At 38.0% G+C, this 19,886-nt stretch overlaps 1 protein-coding gene across 1 annotated transcript in view; it reads right to left on the reverse strand.

Moving 5' to 3' along the window:
• PRKN (parkin RBR E3 ubiquitin protein ligase) overlaps nt 1–19,886 on the reverse strand; it is a 1,218,605-nt gene that overhangs the window by 628,272 nt on the left and 570,447 nt on the right. The window contains exon 6 of the mRNA XM_061130058.1: nt 9,171–9,254. Within this exon, the coding sequence (XP_060986041.1) occupies nt 9,171–9,254 (84 nt within the window). The remainder of the gene's footprint in view (nt 1–9,170; nt 9,255–19,886) is intronic.

The following is a 19,886-nucleotide window of genomic DNA, read 5'->3' on the forward strand; positions in this document are numbered from 1 at the left end:
TAATCGGTTCTAAACTAAAATCTCATTTGTATGTTGTTTCTAGCTTTCAGGAAGGCAAAATGCCGATTCTCATTTACCTTGATTCACACAATTTACCAGGGATTTAAGGACAGTAGAGTGTGCCAAAATAATCTTTTATTTTTGTATACTTCGATTTTCTTTTTCCTTCTTTGTTCTTTATCATATGTCTCATGCCAGCTAGCTCAACATCTATTTCAGCCTTCAAAATATCCAAACGTTCGTGTAGTGAGATTCCTTCTATAACTAGTTATAATCCTCTATGCAAAACTTCGCAAACAAAAATAACAAACACAGGAAAGGAAGAAAGTACACTGCCGCTATTATCCCTGTCATGTCTAAAATTCCAGATACTGTCCAGGAGAGCATTCTCTCATAGCAGGGCTCTTGCAAGAGGGTCTTATCTGCCGGAAGTTATCCTCCGGCTTCTCCACCAGGAGCTCTGACTCAGCCTACAGATTCCAGTGTTGGCCACCACTGCCCCAATCAAGGGTGCCCTAACCCACAGATTCTAGGCAGACATCCTGGTTCGTGTCCTTGTAACGCCCGGGCTTCCTTTTCATCCTCCCTGGTGACAAGTCCAAGCTCGTCAGGACTGAGAGGACCTCCGTGGAGGCAGAGGATGTTGATTTTTGCACCCACAGGAGTGCTGAGGCTCTTGCCTGCCAGAGAGCAGGCAGCTAATAGTACTTAAGGGATCAATGACCCTTAGTTTTCTATTTCTATATTCCTGTCATTAGGGCTTCCCAGGGGGCTCAGTGGTAAAGAATCTGCCTGCCAATACAGGAGGTCTGGATTTGATCTCTGGGTTAGGAAGATCCCCTGGAGAATGAAATGGCTACCTGTTCCAGTATTGTGGCCTGGGAAATCCCAATGACAGAGGAGCCTGGTGGGCTACAGTTCACACGACCGCAAAGAGTGGGAAACGACTCAATGACTACAACAACTCCTGTCATCTCCTCTGCCTCATAAAACGCTCCTCGTCCTGGCGACGTCAGCAGCTGTGGAACTGCCCCTGTCCCTGCCTCAGCCCACCTGCTCTACCTCTGTGGAGGGAATTCCGGTCTCTGAACACTACCCCCCCAACCCCAAAAACACTTGGTGTGCCTGTCTGCTGGCCTCTGGGATACACCCATCTGTCTTCTTTCTTCTTTCTTACTCACAAAGTGAAGTCTTCTCCTCTCCTTCATCTCCATCTTCATCAAGATGTAGTTCATGGTAAAAACCATCACTGGCTGAGCCCGCCCTGACATCTTCCCCAAACTGTGAGAGCAGTAAATGAAACAGTCTCTTTTCTGTCCCTAGTGCCTGGCAGAGAAGACAAGTTCAGTGCACATTCTCCTCGCACCGCTCAATCTGAATTGCAGCCATTTCTGTAAAGTCTTATCTCCCCAACCAGATTTCCAATGCTTGAAGGTCAGTCTTTGTTTTCTGTGCAGTGAATAACATAAACAAAATATACTTGTTATGAAAACAACTATATTTCTCTCAATGGAAAAACACACACTTTAAATTATAATTTGCTTTTCCATCTTTTACACATAAAAGTTTTCTCTACATCTCACAGAAACACTCATGTCTGATGATCAGCACTGAGTTTATTTTCTGGAACTCTGAGTACTGAGGACTATATACTCTGAAAACTGAGTACTGAGTACTGATACTTAACTACTTCAGGAAATTCAAATCAGAAAACAAACTATGTTTCTTTTCTAAATATTAGTGGAAGTAAATGTTTTCCCACATGTGAGTCTATAGTGCATGAAATTCTTCTCAGTTCTGATTTTATTCTCCATTGCTATTTTCTATTAATATAATTATATTTTCTGTTCTACATCTCAAGTTTGGTAAACTGGTTTAAGTGTGTGGTTTGCAGCATGTATCTTACAAACTAAATTTTATCATGGCCTCTGATAACTTTCTGAGAGCGAGCTTGACCTGCATAAGAGGGATGATGGTTTCTTAATGACTGCCATCAAGGCATGATGAAGTGTGGGTCTCCAAGTCACATCAATCACCTGCTTGAAGGATCAAGAAGGCTATTTCCTGGTGGAGAGACAGGCCTCATTCTCTTGGCCCATTACTCCTACATCTTCCTTCTATTCTTCTCACTCCATTAGCCTCCTGTGTGTCTGCTCAGAGGCTATCACAGTCTGACCTCCAATCCCCAATTCCTGGTATTTCCATTTAGGTCTAATCCACCATTCCAGCTGAAACATTTGGTGATGTTTACAGGGGTATTTAATCTTTCTTTGCTCCAGTTCTCAGAATTTCACTTACAAATCTATTGAAATTATCTTATCACACCTCTTGGTATCTTCTCCCATAGGTAGCCCCTCTCCCCTAATCTAAAACCCAGCAGTCTTGAAGTGCAGGCTTTTTTGGTTAATCGTGATAAATTCCTTTGTCATATCTTTGTGTTCTGGGGCCCTTCTCTAAAACCATAACATAACCTTCAACAGAGCCTCTCACTGACTTATCTGCCTTTGAAATCATTCCATGGAGAGATGAAAAATTAAGAAGTAACTTTTGAAGCCTCTGGGGATGATAAAAATGCTTAAAATTGCTCATATCTCAACAGCATTGTGGTAATATGCATGATTTTCTTCTGTATATGAAATAAGATATGAATTATAGCACATCAAGTGAAAAAGCAACTTACAATTCACACAGATCAGGGTTTTCCTAGAAGTGAGGAAGCAAAGAATTATTTTCAATACTTAAAATATACATTATAGTAACTGCACATTTGCTTGAAAAATGGCATCATAAGCTAAACCAAGGTTATGTTTGTGGGACTGTTGTGTGGACATTGGTTATCACGTGTGTGTCAGTATTCTGCTGTATACACATACACTGATTTCCTTTCCTTGGTGATTAAGTTTTTCATGTAACAGTGTACAAGAGTCTTTAGCAACACTATGGAGAAGATGCCTGTTGATCTAATTTTCTACTAAGTTATAAAAGCACTCAAATAAAAACAGGGTTATTTCACAGAAAAAGGAAAACTGAATGGAATCGAATCTAGACTTCAGAGCCACACAAATACCTATGAATTCTTAAAAACTACCTCAATTTCTTCAGTCCCCTAAAAAAAAAAAATGACATTTTTTTTCCATAGTGGACTTATTTATAAACAAAATTAAAAAGGTTTTGCTTTAATTCACAAAATTTCAGTTGATTCTACAATAGTATACATATATATAGAGACATATATATATGCTTCCCCTTTGGCTCAGTGGGTCAAGAATTTGCCTGCAATGCAGGAAACACAGGAGACGCGGGTTCAGTCCCTGGGTTGGGAAGATCCCCGGGAGAAGGAAATGACAACCCACTCGAGTATTCCTGCCTGAAACATCCCACAGACAGAGGAGCCTGGTGGGCTGCACAGTCCATGGGGAGACAAAGAGCGAGACGCGACTAAGCGACTCAGCAGCAAAATACATCTTTCAATTTTACCTCACTTTCTAAAAGAAAAAAATGACACTTTTTGTTTTCCACTGCTCAAAACTTGATTTAGAAATAAACTGTCCTTGAGTCTGAATACCTGATAGGTTTTTGAAAAATGCTCTAAGAAGTTTCTAGTTTGTCACCCAAATTGCATGTCAGACAACAAAGAACATTTTGTCACGCTTAGGTACCATTCAATCATAATCTGAGTTTGACTGCAATTCTATTTTATTTAGAATTTAGAAAATATAACTAGAGAACAGTGTAAGGACAGGGAGATCATTTCTCTTCCACCAGGGATGAGGGCAAAATGAGAGGAGTCAATGTGGCCTTTCCTCTTTGCTTTCTGTCTCCATTCTCTCCCCTCCACCCACTGGCTGTTTAGGCTTGATGAGGCCAATGGAACCACAAGGGTTGGGAATGTTTAAATATATAGTTGGAGATGTTTGTGATGTGATGGTTACTGCATAATGCAGGTAATTTGGGCAACATAAGAATATGCAGCCAATGACTCTTTCACTGTGCAGATAAAGGCTTTCATTTGTGGCTGTCTCAGTGACAACCTGGCCAACTGCAGATATTTTCTTAAAAACAAAACAAAGCCCACCTTCCATTATTATTAGATACTGGGAAAAAATAAGAACATATCATCTATACCAGCAAACCATCCTGAGAAATCCTAAGACTCATTTTATGAGATCCTGGTTAAGCCTAAAACAACATAAAAGGAAACAAAAAGAAAAACAGAGCTCTTCAAGCACAGTAATCTGATTTAAACTAAAACATTACTAAGAAATTTTTGGGACATAAAATATGCAAATGTTTATAAGTAAAAATTGTTCAGTATTTGGTGACACTTATTTAATATTCATTGTATCCTGGTCAACATCTTCCCAGAAGATGAAACCAAAGATGGAGACTATGAATATTAACTTATATTCAAACTAATGTTCCAGTTGACATATACTGAGCCTAACAGGGAGAAATGAAAGAAATAAATTACATATTGAGTAAGATGAAAACTCTCCATTTGCTACACTGAGTTTAATAATTACATCATTTATTATAATTCAGGGGGTAGTTTTTAGTATCAAGTTTCACTTGAAATAAGTCTTTGAGCTATTTAAGAGATTCTTCTCAACTGTTTCTGATAAGAAAGAAAATTCTATGTAAAAGAGCTTAACTCTGGTCAAAATCAATCTAAAAAAGGATTTACGCAAATATTACTTCTCAAAGATATAAACTATGATGCACGCTAGAGGCTGTTAAGTGGTAGAATCAAAACCCTTTAATAGGCATAAAAATAATGACCTTGGTTATTTATTACTTTATGTATTGCTTTGCTATCATCTGAATGTTTGTCTTTTCCTCAAATTCATATGTTGAAACCTAATCCTCATTGTGATGGTATCTGGAGTGGGGGTCTTTAGAATGTGATACTGTCATGAGAGCAGGACCCTCAGGAATAGGGTTAGTGCCCTTATTAAAAGAGACCCCAGAGCTGCTTTGCCCTGGCTGCCACCGGAAGAAACGGTGTGCTAATGCCAGCTAAGAATCAGGAAGTGGGTCTCGCCACTCACTGAATCTGCTGGTGCCTTAATCTTAGACCTCCATCCTCCACAACTGTCAGAAGGAAGTATTTGTTGTTCATGAGTCACTCAGTTTATGATACCTTGGGACGTCCTTGATAGCTCAGTTAGTAAAGAATTGGCCTGCAATGCAGGAGACCCCAGTTTGATTCCTGGGTCCGGAAAATCAGCTGGAGAAGGGATAGGCTACCCACTCCAATATTCTTCTGCTTCCCTTGTGGCTCAGCTGGTAAAGAAACCACCGGCAATGAGGGAGACCTGGGTTTGATCCCTGGGTTAGGAAGATCCCCTGGAGAAGGGAATGGCTACCCACTCCAGTATTCTGGCCTAGAGAATTCCAAGGACTGCAAAGAGTTGTCCCAAAGAGTTGGACACGACTGGGCGACTTTCACTTTCACTTTGGTATAGCAGTCTGCGCAGACTAAGACAAGATATAATTGAATTTTTTTTTCATTTTTCCCCCCTACAATTATTCCTGATCCTGAACCCCACTGCTGAATTGTCAGGTGTGACGGAAAAGGCAACAGTCTCAAAGTTGGCTAAGAAACCCTTCATTACCACAAAAGCACTGCTAAGCCAGACATCTTCACAGGGGACTGTTTGACAGATCGGGGATGCTCCCTTTTAAAAGTTGTGATTTGGAACTCAGGAATAATGCCTAGAGAGCAAGGCTCTAGGTAAGCTTTAGTCTACATCTGTGCAAGTAAGAAAAAATATGTATTCCCCAAGGCACATAAAAAAATCCATATCATATCCAAAGTTGAATTAATTTCACTAATGGAAAAAATGCTAATTTATTTTTTTTCCACTTATTCTCAAGTGCACACCCTTTGAGTTGGCTAGAACTCTTTTCATAAAAAGGTAAGATGTCTTTCAGAACTACTGTGATGCTTCTTTCTAAGATAGCAGTGACAAGTGTAGAACTGACTTCGTTTCAGATTTCTCTGCCTAAAGCATAGGTAAGGTCAAGTTTATATTTGTAGTCTTATAAACCAGGGTGAAAGTTATTGCTATGTAAAATGATGGATCTAAACTTTAAGTGCATAAATATTAATTAAGAATACATTACAGACCCTACTCTTTTGAATTTTAAGTATATGGATATTTTATTCAAGTGCTAGAAATTGAAGGTTTTATGATAATATAAAACTGTGTCAAAAATTTAAAATACTCCATAAACATAAAATTAATAAACTATTTAAGATGCCTATCTTCTCATCTTCTTAAGAAACAAACACTACATTGAAAGCTTTACAAAACAGAAGAGACACGGTTTATATTTAGCTGAACTGTAAAATGCAATCCAGAAACTTGGTTTTAATATAAGGGCAAAGAAGAAGGAATTAAGCTTTTCACATTGCTTTAATTTTATGCTCCATGCTCACATGCAATATTGCCCAGCAACTTTATATTATCTTTACATTATTTCCAATCATTAAATGTTATCATATTGATTGTTATATTTTGTTTAGGTTTTTCTCCATTTTTTTTCCAACCATTCCTTCTCACATTTCAGGCTTTTCTTCTGGGATCATATCTTTCTGCCTGAAATAATTTAACTTGGAAATTACTTGAAAGTTTTAGATGGAAGTTGGTTCCCTGAGTTTCTATTTACTTGAAAATGCCTTTTTGGTTGTTGTTCTTAACTTTTGTTTTTAGAAGGTGTTTCTAAAACACAGTTTTAGTTTAGCATTTATTTTCAGTCCGTTTTGAAGATCCTGTTCCCATTTCATCTGCCTTCTTATGTTGCTATTGATTACATAACTATCGATTCTTTCTCCTGTGTAGCAACCAGGCTTCACTCTGCTGCTTTTCGAATCTTTTCTCTGACCTCTATGTTTCACAGTTTCAGTGATCAATTTAGGTGTGACTTTCATTTTATTCTTACCCTTTGGGATTCTTGGGTCTTAAAAATTGTGGAAAGCCCTGCTTCATTATTATTATTATTATTTTGGTAGCATCAAGTGGCATGCTGGATGTTAGTCCTCTGACCACGGATCAAACCTGTGTCATTGCAGTGGAAGAACGGAGTCCTAAGCACTGGACTGCCAAAGTCCCTCATTACCTTTTGAAATATTACCTTTCCACTATTCTCTCTATTATTTTCTTCCAAAATCTAATTTTATCCTCCATGTTGTTTAACTTCTCTTTTATTATTTTAAGTATATTCTATTAGACCAAATTCCAGATCTAAGTTATAATTTCTCTTTCATATATTCACTCACTGTTTAACCCATTTAGCTAATTTGCTGTCAATTACCATAATTTTTAATTTAACATTTCTCCCTAGAGTGAAAATAAAATAGGCAACTATCCCTAGAACGTTCCTCTCTCCACTTAATCCCAGGAGATCATGTTTTATAGGAGGTTCTTTATGGATAATTCTATGGTTTCATTTTCAACCCTGATGAGGCCCTAAACTCACCAGTGTTTTCCTGATCTGAGGCCCTAACCCCCACTGGTGAGTGACTTTAGCTCACAGGATTTTCCTTCTGGAGAATAGCCAGAAATATATACTTTATACTTTTGGCATATAAACTTTTCCTTACTATGTCATCAGCACAGTCATTCTTTAAAAGATATGTATTTGTAACTCAATTTGGCATTTTTATATAATGTGTACTGCAAGGATATTTTTAGGTTATCAGATCACCATGCTGTCAGAAATAAAACCTCAATATAAATTAATTTATACTAAGCATTATGTATTGATACATTAGTAAGTTGAAAATTCAACAAGTAAGAAAAGGCAAGATTACCAACGCTACTTTATCCACCTTTGATTTATCCGAAGCTGAATTTTTAAAGATATAAGACTATCTATTCTGCTAAGCTGAATCCTTCCAATTAATATGAAGGTACATGGAGGCAGTCAGACTGTCAATGATTGAAGTAGACTTTCAAAGGACTTCACATTGCTGTAAAGATGCTATGGGGATCGTAATGTTATATGTACCAAGGGATTTACATTATTATTAAATGTAATTACATCTGCATGTTATGTAGATATACATATTGCACTCACATACACACACGCACACATGTAATTATACTTAATTATTCCCAATGAAATATATGCACTTTAATTTCATCCCAATAGCAAACTTGCAAGACTGCATTATGCCTTGATATCTGTCAGTGACACACAAGTCACTATTTTGCACCAGGATTTGCATTAATAAAAAGCTGTTCAGTGTCCCCAGTCCCATTTGATGGCGAATGATCTTTACTGCTGCTCACTGCTATCTCTGTAACCTTGCAATCCTCCAGCAGATTGGAGAGAGAAGACACGTCTGAGGATCAAGCTCAAACACTCTACTAGTTGCTACTGATAGAGGCTTTGTTCCTTAGAGAAGACATTACCTGCCGGCTGGCTATGACAGTCTGTGAGGTAACACTGACATTTGTGTCGGTGCCATAACCATATTTACAGATTGGAAAATATATACAATCAGATGATGATGGACCCATGGACTTCCCATGGAAGTAAAAATTGTAACAATATCCAAATTACAAACATGACCACAATAATTACATTATTTTTAAGATAACTTCAGTACGTAGGGTCTCATTGCAGAAATACCTTCTCTATATGAGAGATATGGCATATGTTTGCAAAGAAAATGGGTTTACAGAGAACTGAGGATAGTGATTCCATTTATAGTTGGCCATCCATTCTAGATTTTCTAACAGCCCACTGCGTCAGAAAACCACTAAGAAAGGTAGAAAGAGTGATCCTGAATGACAGGGAATGTAAAGGTAAAATATCACAGCATTAGGGAAAGCATGAATGTATAACTTTGTTATTTTCTTTTGCCAAACTCTGAATGGAATCTTCTATATATTCCATGAATATCACCTTGTGAGGAATTTAAATTGTCCTGTTTCAACATAATCACCCCAAATGGCTAAGTCTCTAAGAAAATGACACTAGAAGGCAATGATACAGTCAGAATTCTTGGTGAATATTATGAACACTTCTGAATCTGATAACCTTTTTTGTAAATATAAAAAATGGATGGAAAATAGTCAATTAGCATTTTGTCTCTAATTTCATTTCCCAGTAAACGCTGGAGATGCCAAAATGAAAGAACAGATTGGACCCGTACTTACCGCTCTAGTCCCGGGGCAGTTTGGAGACTGGCATTCACCACTCATTCGGTTTGGGATTAAGACATCTTCCCAACAAGAAGGACCCTTTGGGGGAAAAAAAAAACAAAACAAAACAGGATATTCTTGGTGCACAAATTATAAAATAAATGCACTCACTAACACATTCTAAAAATCTGTTTATGTTATAAAATGATAATGAAAGTAATATATACTCCAATGATTGTCAAAGTATAATACACAGACCTGGGGAGTTCTCAGGACCCTTTGAGGGGATCTGGTAGGTCAAAACTATTTTCAATAATGTACTAAGATAATATTTGGCATATTGCTCCAAATGTGTATCACATATCCATGGAGTCCTTTCCCGTTGCAGGTACATTAAATTATTTACAAATGTAATTAAATACCTTTAAGTTCATTTCAATTTCAGTTGCTAACTTTTAAATGAAAACACACTTGCAAGTTACACTCACAAGGAGTCTTTGAGGAGCAGCAGTGGGATATGGGGGCTTCCCAGGTGGTGAGGGGTAAAGAACCTGTCTGCTAACCAACGCAGGAAAGGTTAAAAGAGGTGGGTTCCATCCCTGGGTGCAGAAGATCTCCTGGAGGAGGGCATGGCAACCCACTCCAGTACTCTTGCCTGGAGAATCCCATGGACAGAGGAGCCTGGCGGGCTACAGTCGACGGGGTCTCACAGGGTTGGACATGACTGAAGCAACTCAGCAGGCAAGCGGGCACATTGGAACAGGGGAGGCAAGCATGAAGGACCCCGGCTGCAGTCGGCAGGCTGAGCAGACTCCGTCATCCCCTTCTCCCTCCTGAGGCCCCGTGAGAATTACAGTTAATAATAGCACCATGTGAATCCAGGACACCAAGGAAGACAGAATGCACAAGTCTGGGTGAGAAGAGAGTTTCAGACTATTCTGGAAATCTGCCATCCGCGCTGACAGAGGAGGGGACTCTCTGCTCGCAGGCCCACAGGGAGACCCAAGACTGGAGGAAAAGGAGGTAGGGAGAGGAAGCCGACGGAGACCTGGAGCAGCTAACAGGGAGAAAGTTTCATTTTAAGAAGCATGAGACCCTAAATCTTCCTGCTAGAACTGTCAGATCCTCGGCTTAGAAACACAGAATGCAATGAAACTTTCTGTGTATATGACAAATATGCACTTTTTGTGTGTTGTTTTTTTTCAGGGCCCAGAAAGCAATGAAAATATTTATGTAACAATTTTGTTACATAAGTACCATTTTATCTGACAAATCCTTATGTTGTACCAGGAAATTACAGAAAGCTCATTCAAAATTTTCTTCTTGATCTCAAACATTAACAAAATAATACAAGTAATAAAACCGAAGAGAAATCAGTTGGATATGAGAATCAGACATAATGAAATACATGTGCTAGTTCATCCATGCTATTCAAAGTATTAGTATTGAAAGCTATTGCTATTCCCACCCTGAAAACAGAAACACATGTCCCAGTTACTTGCTGACATTATAAAGCAGATTTAACTTTTCTCATTTCTAGTTTTAGAAAATATAAATTGTTTAATCATTGTATGCTATACAAAGTATGCATTGCATACTATACAATAGTTGCATGGCTAAAGCATTTATAATTAATAGTCTTCACATAGGAGTGAGAAAGGTGTCTAGACCACAAGGTTTAAAAGGACTGCAAGCCACATGGCAGCACAAGGGAACTATGAATTAGAATGTGTCAAGGAAAGAATAAAAAAAAAAAATCTATTTCATCTCTCAAAGGTAGAGAACGGGAGAAAGATATCAGAGAAACAATGTCAGACAGAACAGTGTGAAATACACGTCTTAATACAGAATTGTGTGCCTGTTTTTCAGAAACTGTTCTTTCTTGTCCAATAGTAGTTACAAACAAGAAAAATACACAACTTACGTGAGCATCTATATCAGGACTCATTAAACAATGGCCTTGTTGACCAAATCCAGCCTAGGGTTGGTTTTTGTACAGCCCATGACCTCAGAATGGTCTTACATTTTTCAGTGGTTAAAAGCATAAAAAGAAGAGCATTCTGTGGTACACAAAAAGTAAATGATACTCAAATTTCCAAGTCCAAAATGAAATGTATTCCACACAGCTGTAGTTCATCTGTGTATTATCTATGCTGCTTCTGCCCAGCAAGGTCAGAACTGTGCTGTCGAAACACAGAGGAAGTGGCTCAAAGAGCCTTCATATTTGCTATCTGGCCTTTTACGGAAAAAGTTTGCCAATCGTTGATATATAAAATGTTCCAGGTTCATAATGAAAAGCATTCAGAAAACATTGTAGTCATTTTGGCCACCAAATAATCTTATTCATTTGTTGAAGTAGTTGCATTCTGGGTCTCAAGTGAGAAATTACTTCAATTAAAACCTTAGCACTATTGATCTGTCAAATCTGAGAACACACTGATAGAATTCAGTGATCCAAGTTGTTTGAATTAGTAAGAAAGTAGACAATTATAACATCTGGGGATTTGTCTTGAGTAATCTTACAACTGACTGAAAATCACGAAGCAGAATATTATTTAAGCAGATGTATATGATGCAAAAAATCATAAATACAGAAAAATGACTCAATGGCATGAAAAACTGCCAAAAATCTCTAAGATATGAGTCTTCAAATAATATTTACTCTTAAGAATTTTACAACAAACCCACAAGTCATTTTGGCTATGTCTTGTTCTGTCCAATCAAGTGGGAGACTGAAGTGCTTAAGTGGTAAATTCTTACCTGAATATCACTCTGACAAGATTCAGACAGTTAAAGTGTTTTACACCTCCCACCCCAGATAATCTGAGTAAATTCTATAATCTGTTCTTCATAAGTGGGCATAATTAACAATGCTGCTTTTAAAAATTACACATTTTTCCACACAGTGTTGGCATTTACAGGCTCGGAAAAGGTAATTTAAGTATTTTTAATACAATTTTACCAATTATCACAAGTTATCATTGAATGCATTGCATTTAAAATATCCTCTTCAATGTTTCCATAAATATCTAAGTCATATAATTAAACTTCAGGGACTAAAATTATTTTGAAAGTCATACTGGTTCAAAACTGGGAAAGGAGTATGTCAAGGCTGTATACTGTCACCCCGCTTATTTAACGTATATGCAGACTACATCATACAAATGCTGGCGTGCTGCGGCCCACGGGGTCGCAAAGAGTCAGACACGACTGAGCCACTGAGCTCACTGTATTTCCACCTGTCATACAGTAGATCTTGTTCTGTGTTTTCCCCTCTTTGATATAAAGATCTTTTGCCTCTAAAAAAGCTAAGCATGGTGCTATGATTATAGTAGAGGCCTAATAATGCAACCATTAAATAGTAAGCAGGGAAAATAATATGGCAAAAGATCTTTTGAATCAATATGTATCCACCAAGCAACTCTTCGTTAAACAGCTCTTAAAATCTAAGAATACAGCTATGAAAAAGAGAGAAGAATTCTTTTTCTTATAGCTTTTGTTAAGTATACAGAAAGGCTAATGTTATAAATTAGCTGGGCACACATATTCAATGAATAAAATTTAAAAGGATATTAATTCAAAATGCTGGTCAGATGTAAAACAAATGGAATATACATACACTGCTGCTCAAACATAAAATGACACAGCTAGTTTAGAAATTTATTAGGAATTAAAAAAAAAATTAAACATACAACTAACAACAAGCCTTGGCCATTCCACTCCTAGATAATTAACAGGTAAATGAAAACCTGAGTCCCCAAAGAGAATTATATACCAATGCTCAAAACAGCTTTATTCTTAGTAGCCTCGAACTGGAGACCACCCAGATATCCATCAAAATATGAATGGATAAACAAAACGTGGAACATGCAACCAATGAAATACTACTCAGTAAGCAACAGTATTATGTTATTTACAAATGCAACACCATGTATGAGTCTCAAAATTATGTGAAAGAAAGAAGCCAGATATGAAATACAAAATATGCATGGGGCTTGCCTGATGGATCAGTCATAAAGAATCCAGCTGTCAATGAAGGAAACGTGGATTCGATCCCTGATCTGGGAAGATTCCCACATGCTGCAGAGACACTGAGCCAGGGTGTTGCAAGTACTGAGCCCAGGAACCGCAACTACCGAAGCCCACGTGCTCTAGAGCGGGCGCTCGGCAGCAAGAGGAGCCAAAACAACGAGAAGCCTTCACCCCGCAACAAAGTGTGGCCCCTGCTTGCTGCAACTAGAGAAAAACTGGGGCAAACCTGAAGACCCAGTGCAACACAAATAAATAAAATGATTTAAAAAACCCGATATAGACTAGATTCCACTTATATAAAATGCAGATCTATAGTGGCGGAAACAGATCAGTGGTAGCTTTGAGGTGGGGACGGATGGCGGAATGGGCTCCGTGAGAGCATGAATAATCTTTATGGGGTATGATGGGCTGAGCTGTGTCCTCTCAAACTGAATACGCTGAAACCTTAACCCTCTATAGAATGTGACTGCATTTGAAGAGAAGGTCTTTAAAGAGGGAATGAAGGTAAAACAAGGCCACTATGGTGGACTCTAATTCACTATGACTGGTGTCCTTAAAAGCTGTCTCTAACAAATGGGACTGGGACATAGAACAGAGAAAACATCCCATGAACACACAGAAGAAGACAACCATCTATAAGCCAAGGCAAGAGGTCTGAGTAGACACCAGCCTGGCTGACAGCTTTATTGCAGACTTCTAGCCACCAGAATTGTGAGTAAATGAAATTCTGTTGTATAAACCGCATAGTCGGTGCTACTTTATTATGGCACCTCTGGCAAACCAAGGCAGGGGTTCTGGAAATGTTCATCTTCATTGTGATGCTGGTTTTGTGGGATTATATACTTGTCAGAACTCTTCAAATTATACCCTTCAAACGGAGACAGTCAATTTTACGCAAACTATTTCTCAGTAACATGTAATAGGAAAAAATGAACTCACAAATTGCCAAGGAAATTCTGTGAGGGAAGTAGAAGCTTTGTATCAAATGATGCTTGACCAATTGAATAACAATATCTAAATCCCTTCCTCACTCCATACAGTTTCTAGAAGAAAACAAATGAAAACATCTTTACAACCTTGAAACAGATGGAACTTTTTACAAGGACACTGAAAGCTTTAACCATTAATGAAAAAAATTATTAATTGAAAATTATAAAGACAACTCCTGCTCACCAAAAGACACTTTTAAACATGAATATGCAAGCCACAGACTGGAGGAAATATTTGCAATGCATATATCTATGAAATAATTAATATCTAAGCTATACAGAGAACTTTAAAAAATAGCACCATGTAGACAAGCACATCAATTCAAAATAAGAAAAAGACTTATAAAAGAAGACATACAAATGGTAAATAATCATATGAGAAGATAGCCAACATCATTAATAATCAGGAAAATGCAAGCTAAAATAAAATACAGCTTCACTAGTTTCACATCTTAGCCAGCACAATGGATACATTTTTTTTTTTTTTAAAAGATGGATAATACTCAGTGTTGACTAGAAGGAGGCATGAGGAATTATTTTGGAAATGTTCTGTATTTTGATTGGAGTAGTAGTTACATGAGTATGTATCACTGTCAAAGCTCATAGAACTGAACCCTTAAATTCAGTTCATTTTATTGAGTATAAATTGTGCCATAATTTAGAACAAGGAACTGAATTTTTACCTCTCCTTATTCAACAAATACTTACTGACGCCCTGCCTCTCAGTAGTTCTTCAACCTTAGGTTTCCTAACCATTTGGGGATCAGCTGGCCCAGGACAAATGGAGAAATAACATAACTTACCTCATAGGGGTGTTCCAAGGATTAAATATCAAATGGTGAGGCCACTGCCAGACATACACTACATTCTCAATGAAAGCTAGCCATTTCTGTATTTACCATTCAGCATCCATACTTGATGAAGAGGGTGGGATAATTAGGGACCATAGCCAGTATGGTTTAAAGAGCATTAATCCATGTAATGAAATTATTTTAAATTAAAAAAAAAAAGTATCTTTACATCTTCAGTAATTTCCCTGTGTAGACTTTAGAGGCAATAATCTGTAACTTTTGTCATAGGATAATCCAAGCCACTGACAATCAACAGAGACCAGTTCTGTGGCTCTGAACTGGTTACCAACATTCACCATCAGGCTACAGAATTCTTAAAGTGAAGGACCACATCCTACTTATATCTACATGCTTTGATATGAATAGCGAAATGCTATATGTAAACACATTGAGGATTCAGATACATGTTAACTGAATTGGGCTTTACTTTTCTCATCTGTCATCCTATAAAATTGAAACATCTATGTTTTTCAAAGTTGTGTTGTGTTTTCTCTTTTAAAGCAGACTTTTTTTCTTCCCTAATGAATTGTGTATAGAATCCAAAGTATAAAACAAATAATGCAGGCCTATTCTACTTGGAGAAAAAGGATGGGTCCCCCGATCTCTTGTCACTCCATCTGATGCTTGTTGGCTGGAGCGCTCCTGCAGTTCCCTTGCCATGTGGGCTTCCTAAATGGGGCCGTTTATTTCATAAGTTAGCAGGAGAATATCTGTAATGTAATTAAGGGAAGTCTGACATATTAATAGCATGACTGGGAGAGTGGCAGGGATCACATCCCTTTCGCCATATTCTCTTGCTTAGAAGGAAATCAGCAGAACCACCCACACTCTAGAGGAAGGGATTTCACAAAAGCATGGACACCAAGAGCTGAGAGATGACTAGAGGTAGCCTTCTTGACTGTCCCTGCCAAAATTGTTTTATAGTTGAGGAGAAAGACCTTTCATAACAAGAAAGTTAAAGAAATGATCAATGCTGGGAAAACTAAACAGCTCCAACTAAAAAAATAAAATTAGAACATTCTTACACCATATACAAAAATAAACTCAAAATAGACTAAAGCCCTAAATGTGAGACCAGACAGTATAAAACTCTTACAGGGAAAACATAGGCAGAACACTCTCTGACATAATTACAGCAGCATCTCTGTCAATCCATATCCCAGAGAAATGGAAATAAAAACATAAATAAGCAAATGGGACCTAATTAAACACAAACACGCCTTTTGTTTGTTTGTTTTAACTCAAAACCTTTTGCACAGCAAAGGAAAGCATAAACAAAATGAAAAGACATCCCACAAAATGAAAGAAAATATTTACAAATGATGTGACCAGCAAGGGATTTCTGCTGCTGCTAAGTCACTTCAGTCGTGTCCAACTCTGTGCGACCCCATAGACGGCAGCCCCCCAGGCTCCCCCGTCCCTGCGATTCTCCAGGCAAGAACACTGGAGTGGGTTGCCATTTCCTTCTCCAATGGAGGAAAGTGAAAAGTGAAAGTGAAGTTGCTCAGTTGTGTCCAACTCTTCGCGACCCCATGGACAGCAGCCTACCAGGCTCCTCCGTCCACGGGATTTTCCAGGTACTGGAGTGGGGTGCCATTGCCTTCTCCGCACAAGGGATTAGTCTCCAAAATTTACAGCTTGTACAGCTTATATCATCAGAACAACAACCCAATCAAAAAACAAGCAGAAGACCCAAAGAGACATTTCTCTAAAGAAGACCTACAAACGCACAAGAGGCACGTGAAAAGATGTTCAACCTCACTGATTATTAGAGAAATGCAAATCAAAACTGCAATGAATGATCACCTCACAACACCCCGAATGGCTATTATCAAAATAAACCACTACAATATTGTAAAGTAATTAGCCTCCAACTAATAAAAATAAATGGAAAAAAAATCTACAAATAGGAAATGCTGGGGAGGGAGTGAAGAGAAAGGAACCCTCTTACACTGTAAGTAGGAAGGTAAATTGGTGTGGCCCCTATGGAGCACAATATGAAGGTTCCTTAAAAAAAACTGAAAACAGAGCTAACATATAACTCTGCGATCCCACCCCTGAGCACATGTCCAAAGAAAAACATGGTCTATAGGGATGCATGTATCCCAATGTTTATTGCAGCACTGTTTACAATAGCCAAGACATGGAAGCAACCTAAATGTCCATTGACAGAGGAATGGATAAAAACGATGTGGTACATACATACAATGGAACACTACTCAGCCATTAAAAAGAATGAAATAATGCCATTTGCAACCACACAGATGGGCCTAGAGACTGTCATACTGAGCGAAGTAAGTCAGACAGAGAAAGAGATATATCACATGATATCCCTTATATGTGGAATCTAGAAAAAAAAAATGTTACAAGTGAACTTATTTACAAAGCAGAGACAGACTCACAGACTTACAGAATGACCTGTAGTTAGCAGGTGGAAAGGGGTGGGTAAATGGATAGTTAGGGAGTTCGGGATGGATGCCTCTACACTGTTATATTTAAAATGGATAACCAACAAAGACCTACTGTGTAGCACAGGGAACTTGGGTAAATAGTATGCAGCAACCTAAATGGGAAAATAATTAGAAAAAGAATAAACAAATGTATACGTACAACTGAGTCACTCTGCTTCACACCTGAATCTAACACGACATTATTCATCAGCTACGCTGTGTGTGCTGTGTTCAGTCACTTCAGTCATGTCTGACTCCTTGAGACCCCATGGACTGTATTCTTCCAGGCTTCTCAGTGCATGGGATTCTCCAGGCAAGAATACTGGACAGGGGAGCCATTCCCTTCTCCAGGGGATCTTCCTGACCCAGAGACTGAACCTATGTCTCCTGAGACACCTGCATTGCAGGCAGATTTTTTACTCACTGAACCACCTGGGGAGCCCAAATCAACTAAATTCTAATATAAAATTAAAAAGTTTAAAACAGTAAAAATAGAAAAAGAAATAATAATTCAGTATGTGACTTCAGCCGCCAAGTTCTTGGGCTATTTTTTTCTTAACACAAATATAATTTCCACTTGACATATGTGAATATTTGACCACTTCCCTGAAGTCATTCCTTTAAACTTCTAAGTAGAGAATATAGATTTAGGGCCAAGAAGGTATAAAGAAATAAATGCTGAGTGCAATCAGAAAATAAGCATATATTTATTCTGGCAAATTAAATTTCAAATACTTTTTATAAACAAACATATTTGTGCTTTACTTAATGTATATACTCTTTCTTACCTTGAATTTATTTCCTATGATTTCTTAAAGCATAAATATTTTACAGACTTTCACTTCTGAATACCCAACTCTAAGTCTCAAAAAAGTTTTTGTATAGAAAAATACTACATAAAGGGACCCAGTGTTCTTATATTAGACCAGTTCTTTTTACAACTTTTTTAAAGGCAAAAGAGTTATGGATTATAACTTAAAAAAAAAAAAGGACATGAAAAAGACTTTTGGTCGAGTCTTTATTAATATTTGTAGTCTTGATTTTGACACTATAGTAATAATAAATAATTCTTCATTTGAAACTATTTTATATGGGGTAGAAGGAAGCAGGAAAGGGAAAAATGATTTAGTGAATTCCAACCAACCAGAAAGAAAATAATGACCACAATAAAAGTAGCAGCAATGCCATCCTCTTGTATTAGTAAAGAAATGGGTTGTTGTTGAAAGTCAGTAGCACTATTTATGCTCTATAGCACCCAGTGACCCAAGTTGTTTATCTGTTCATGTGTTGGGGTGACCACAGAACAACTTCCCAAGAGTCCTGGCCCCCTCCTCAAGTACTGAGCTCTCATATTTAGCCTGTCTTAAGAGCAAGTGCATTTTCATGAAAGAGTATCCATTTTTTTTTTACACAATTTCTTAATCGCAAAAACATGGCTCTTCCCTTAATTTACAACATGAAATATCTGAAGTCTTTGCTTTTGTCAGAAAACATAGCCCACGTTGTAATAAAAGCTTGCTCACAAGGCTGGGTAAGGATTGGTGAGTCAGTTCCATTCTGCTCCCTGTGGGGTCTGCTTAGATGGCTCAACTGGGGCCATTGGGTTCACTTCCAAGATAGCTCATCTGTGCGGCGGGTGAGCGGTGCTGGCTATCAATCCCGTCTGGGCTAGTGTCTTTTGTTCTTCTCAAAGCCTCAGGGTCTTTCCAGGGGCTGCTTGTGCATGGGTGTTTGCCAGAGGGACAATCCTAAGAATAGGCATGACATCATTTCAACCATATTCTTTCGGTCAGGCAGTCACAGGGTCCTTTTCACTGGAAGACACTGCTGTTTGCAGGAAAGAGCTGTTGGGTAAGACTTCATCAAATTTTAGCTTGGCCCTTCACTGAATGGCATTCTTCCTGTGGTTTCTTCACTTCCAGTAGAGACTGTCCCACACTGTTTAACGCGGCCTTCCTCCATTCTACCTTCAGTTTTCTGCCCTGGTTTCTGACACTACAGGCTCATTTACTTCCTCTCATTTTGATTCAAAATACCTAGGTGATGTACTTTCTATTTAAAGCCTTTAGATATTTTAAATATGATAAAAGACCCACAGTCTTTTATCAATAGGATATAGTCTATAGAGATAAAAATCACAGGGTACCACTAAATCTGCATGCTCTCTGATATTCCCTCAGTGTTCACTGGGCCACAAGCACAAGCATAAGGTATCGGCACCCACATGTAAGCTTACCAGTGGTTTCCGATAATTTAATATAATTTCTCTAATCTCAGAAAGGCACTTTGCAGCTCTTCTAGAATTTGAAACCACTACCATCTCCGGTCATCGTTCTTAAAATACATTATATGATGCAAATTTTAAGTCACTGAAGTCATTATTAACTCATTCAGCAAATTATGTACCCA

Source organism: Dama dama, chromosome 26 (assembly GCF_033118175.1).
Source record: "Dama dama isolate Ldn47 chromosome 26, ASM3311817v1, whole genome shotgun sequence".
Classification (NCBI taxonomy): domain Eukaryota; kingdom Metazoa; phylum Chordata; class Mammalia; order Artiodactyla; family Cervidae; genus Dama; species Dama dama.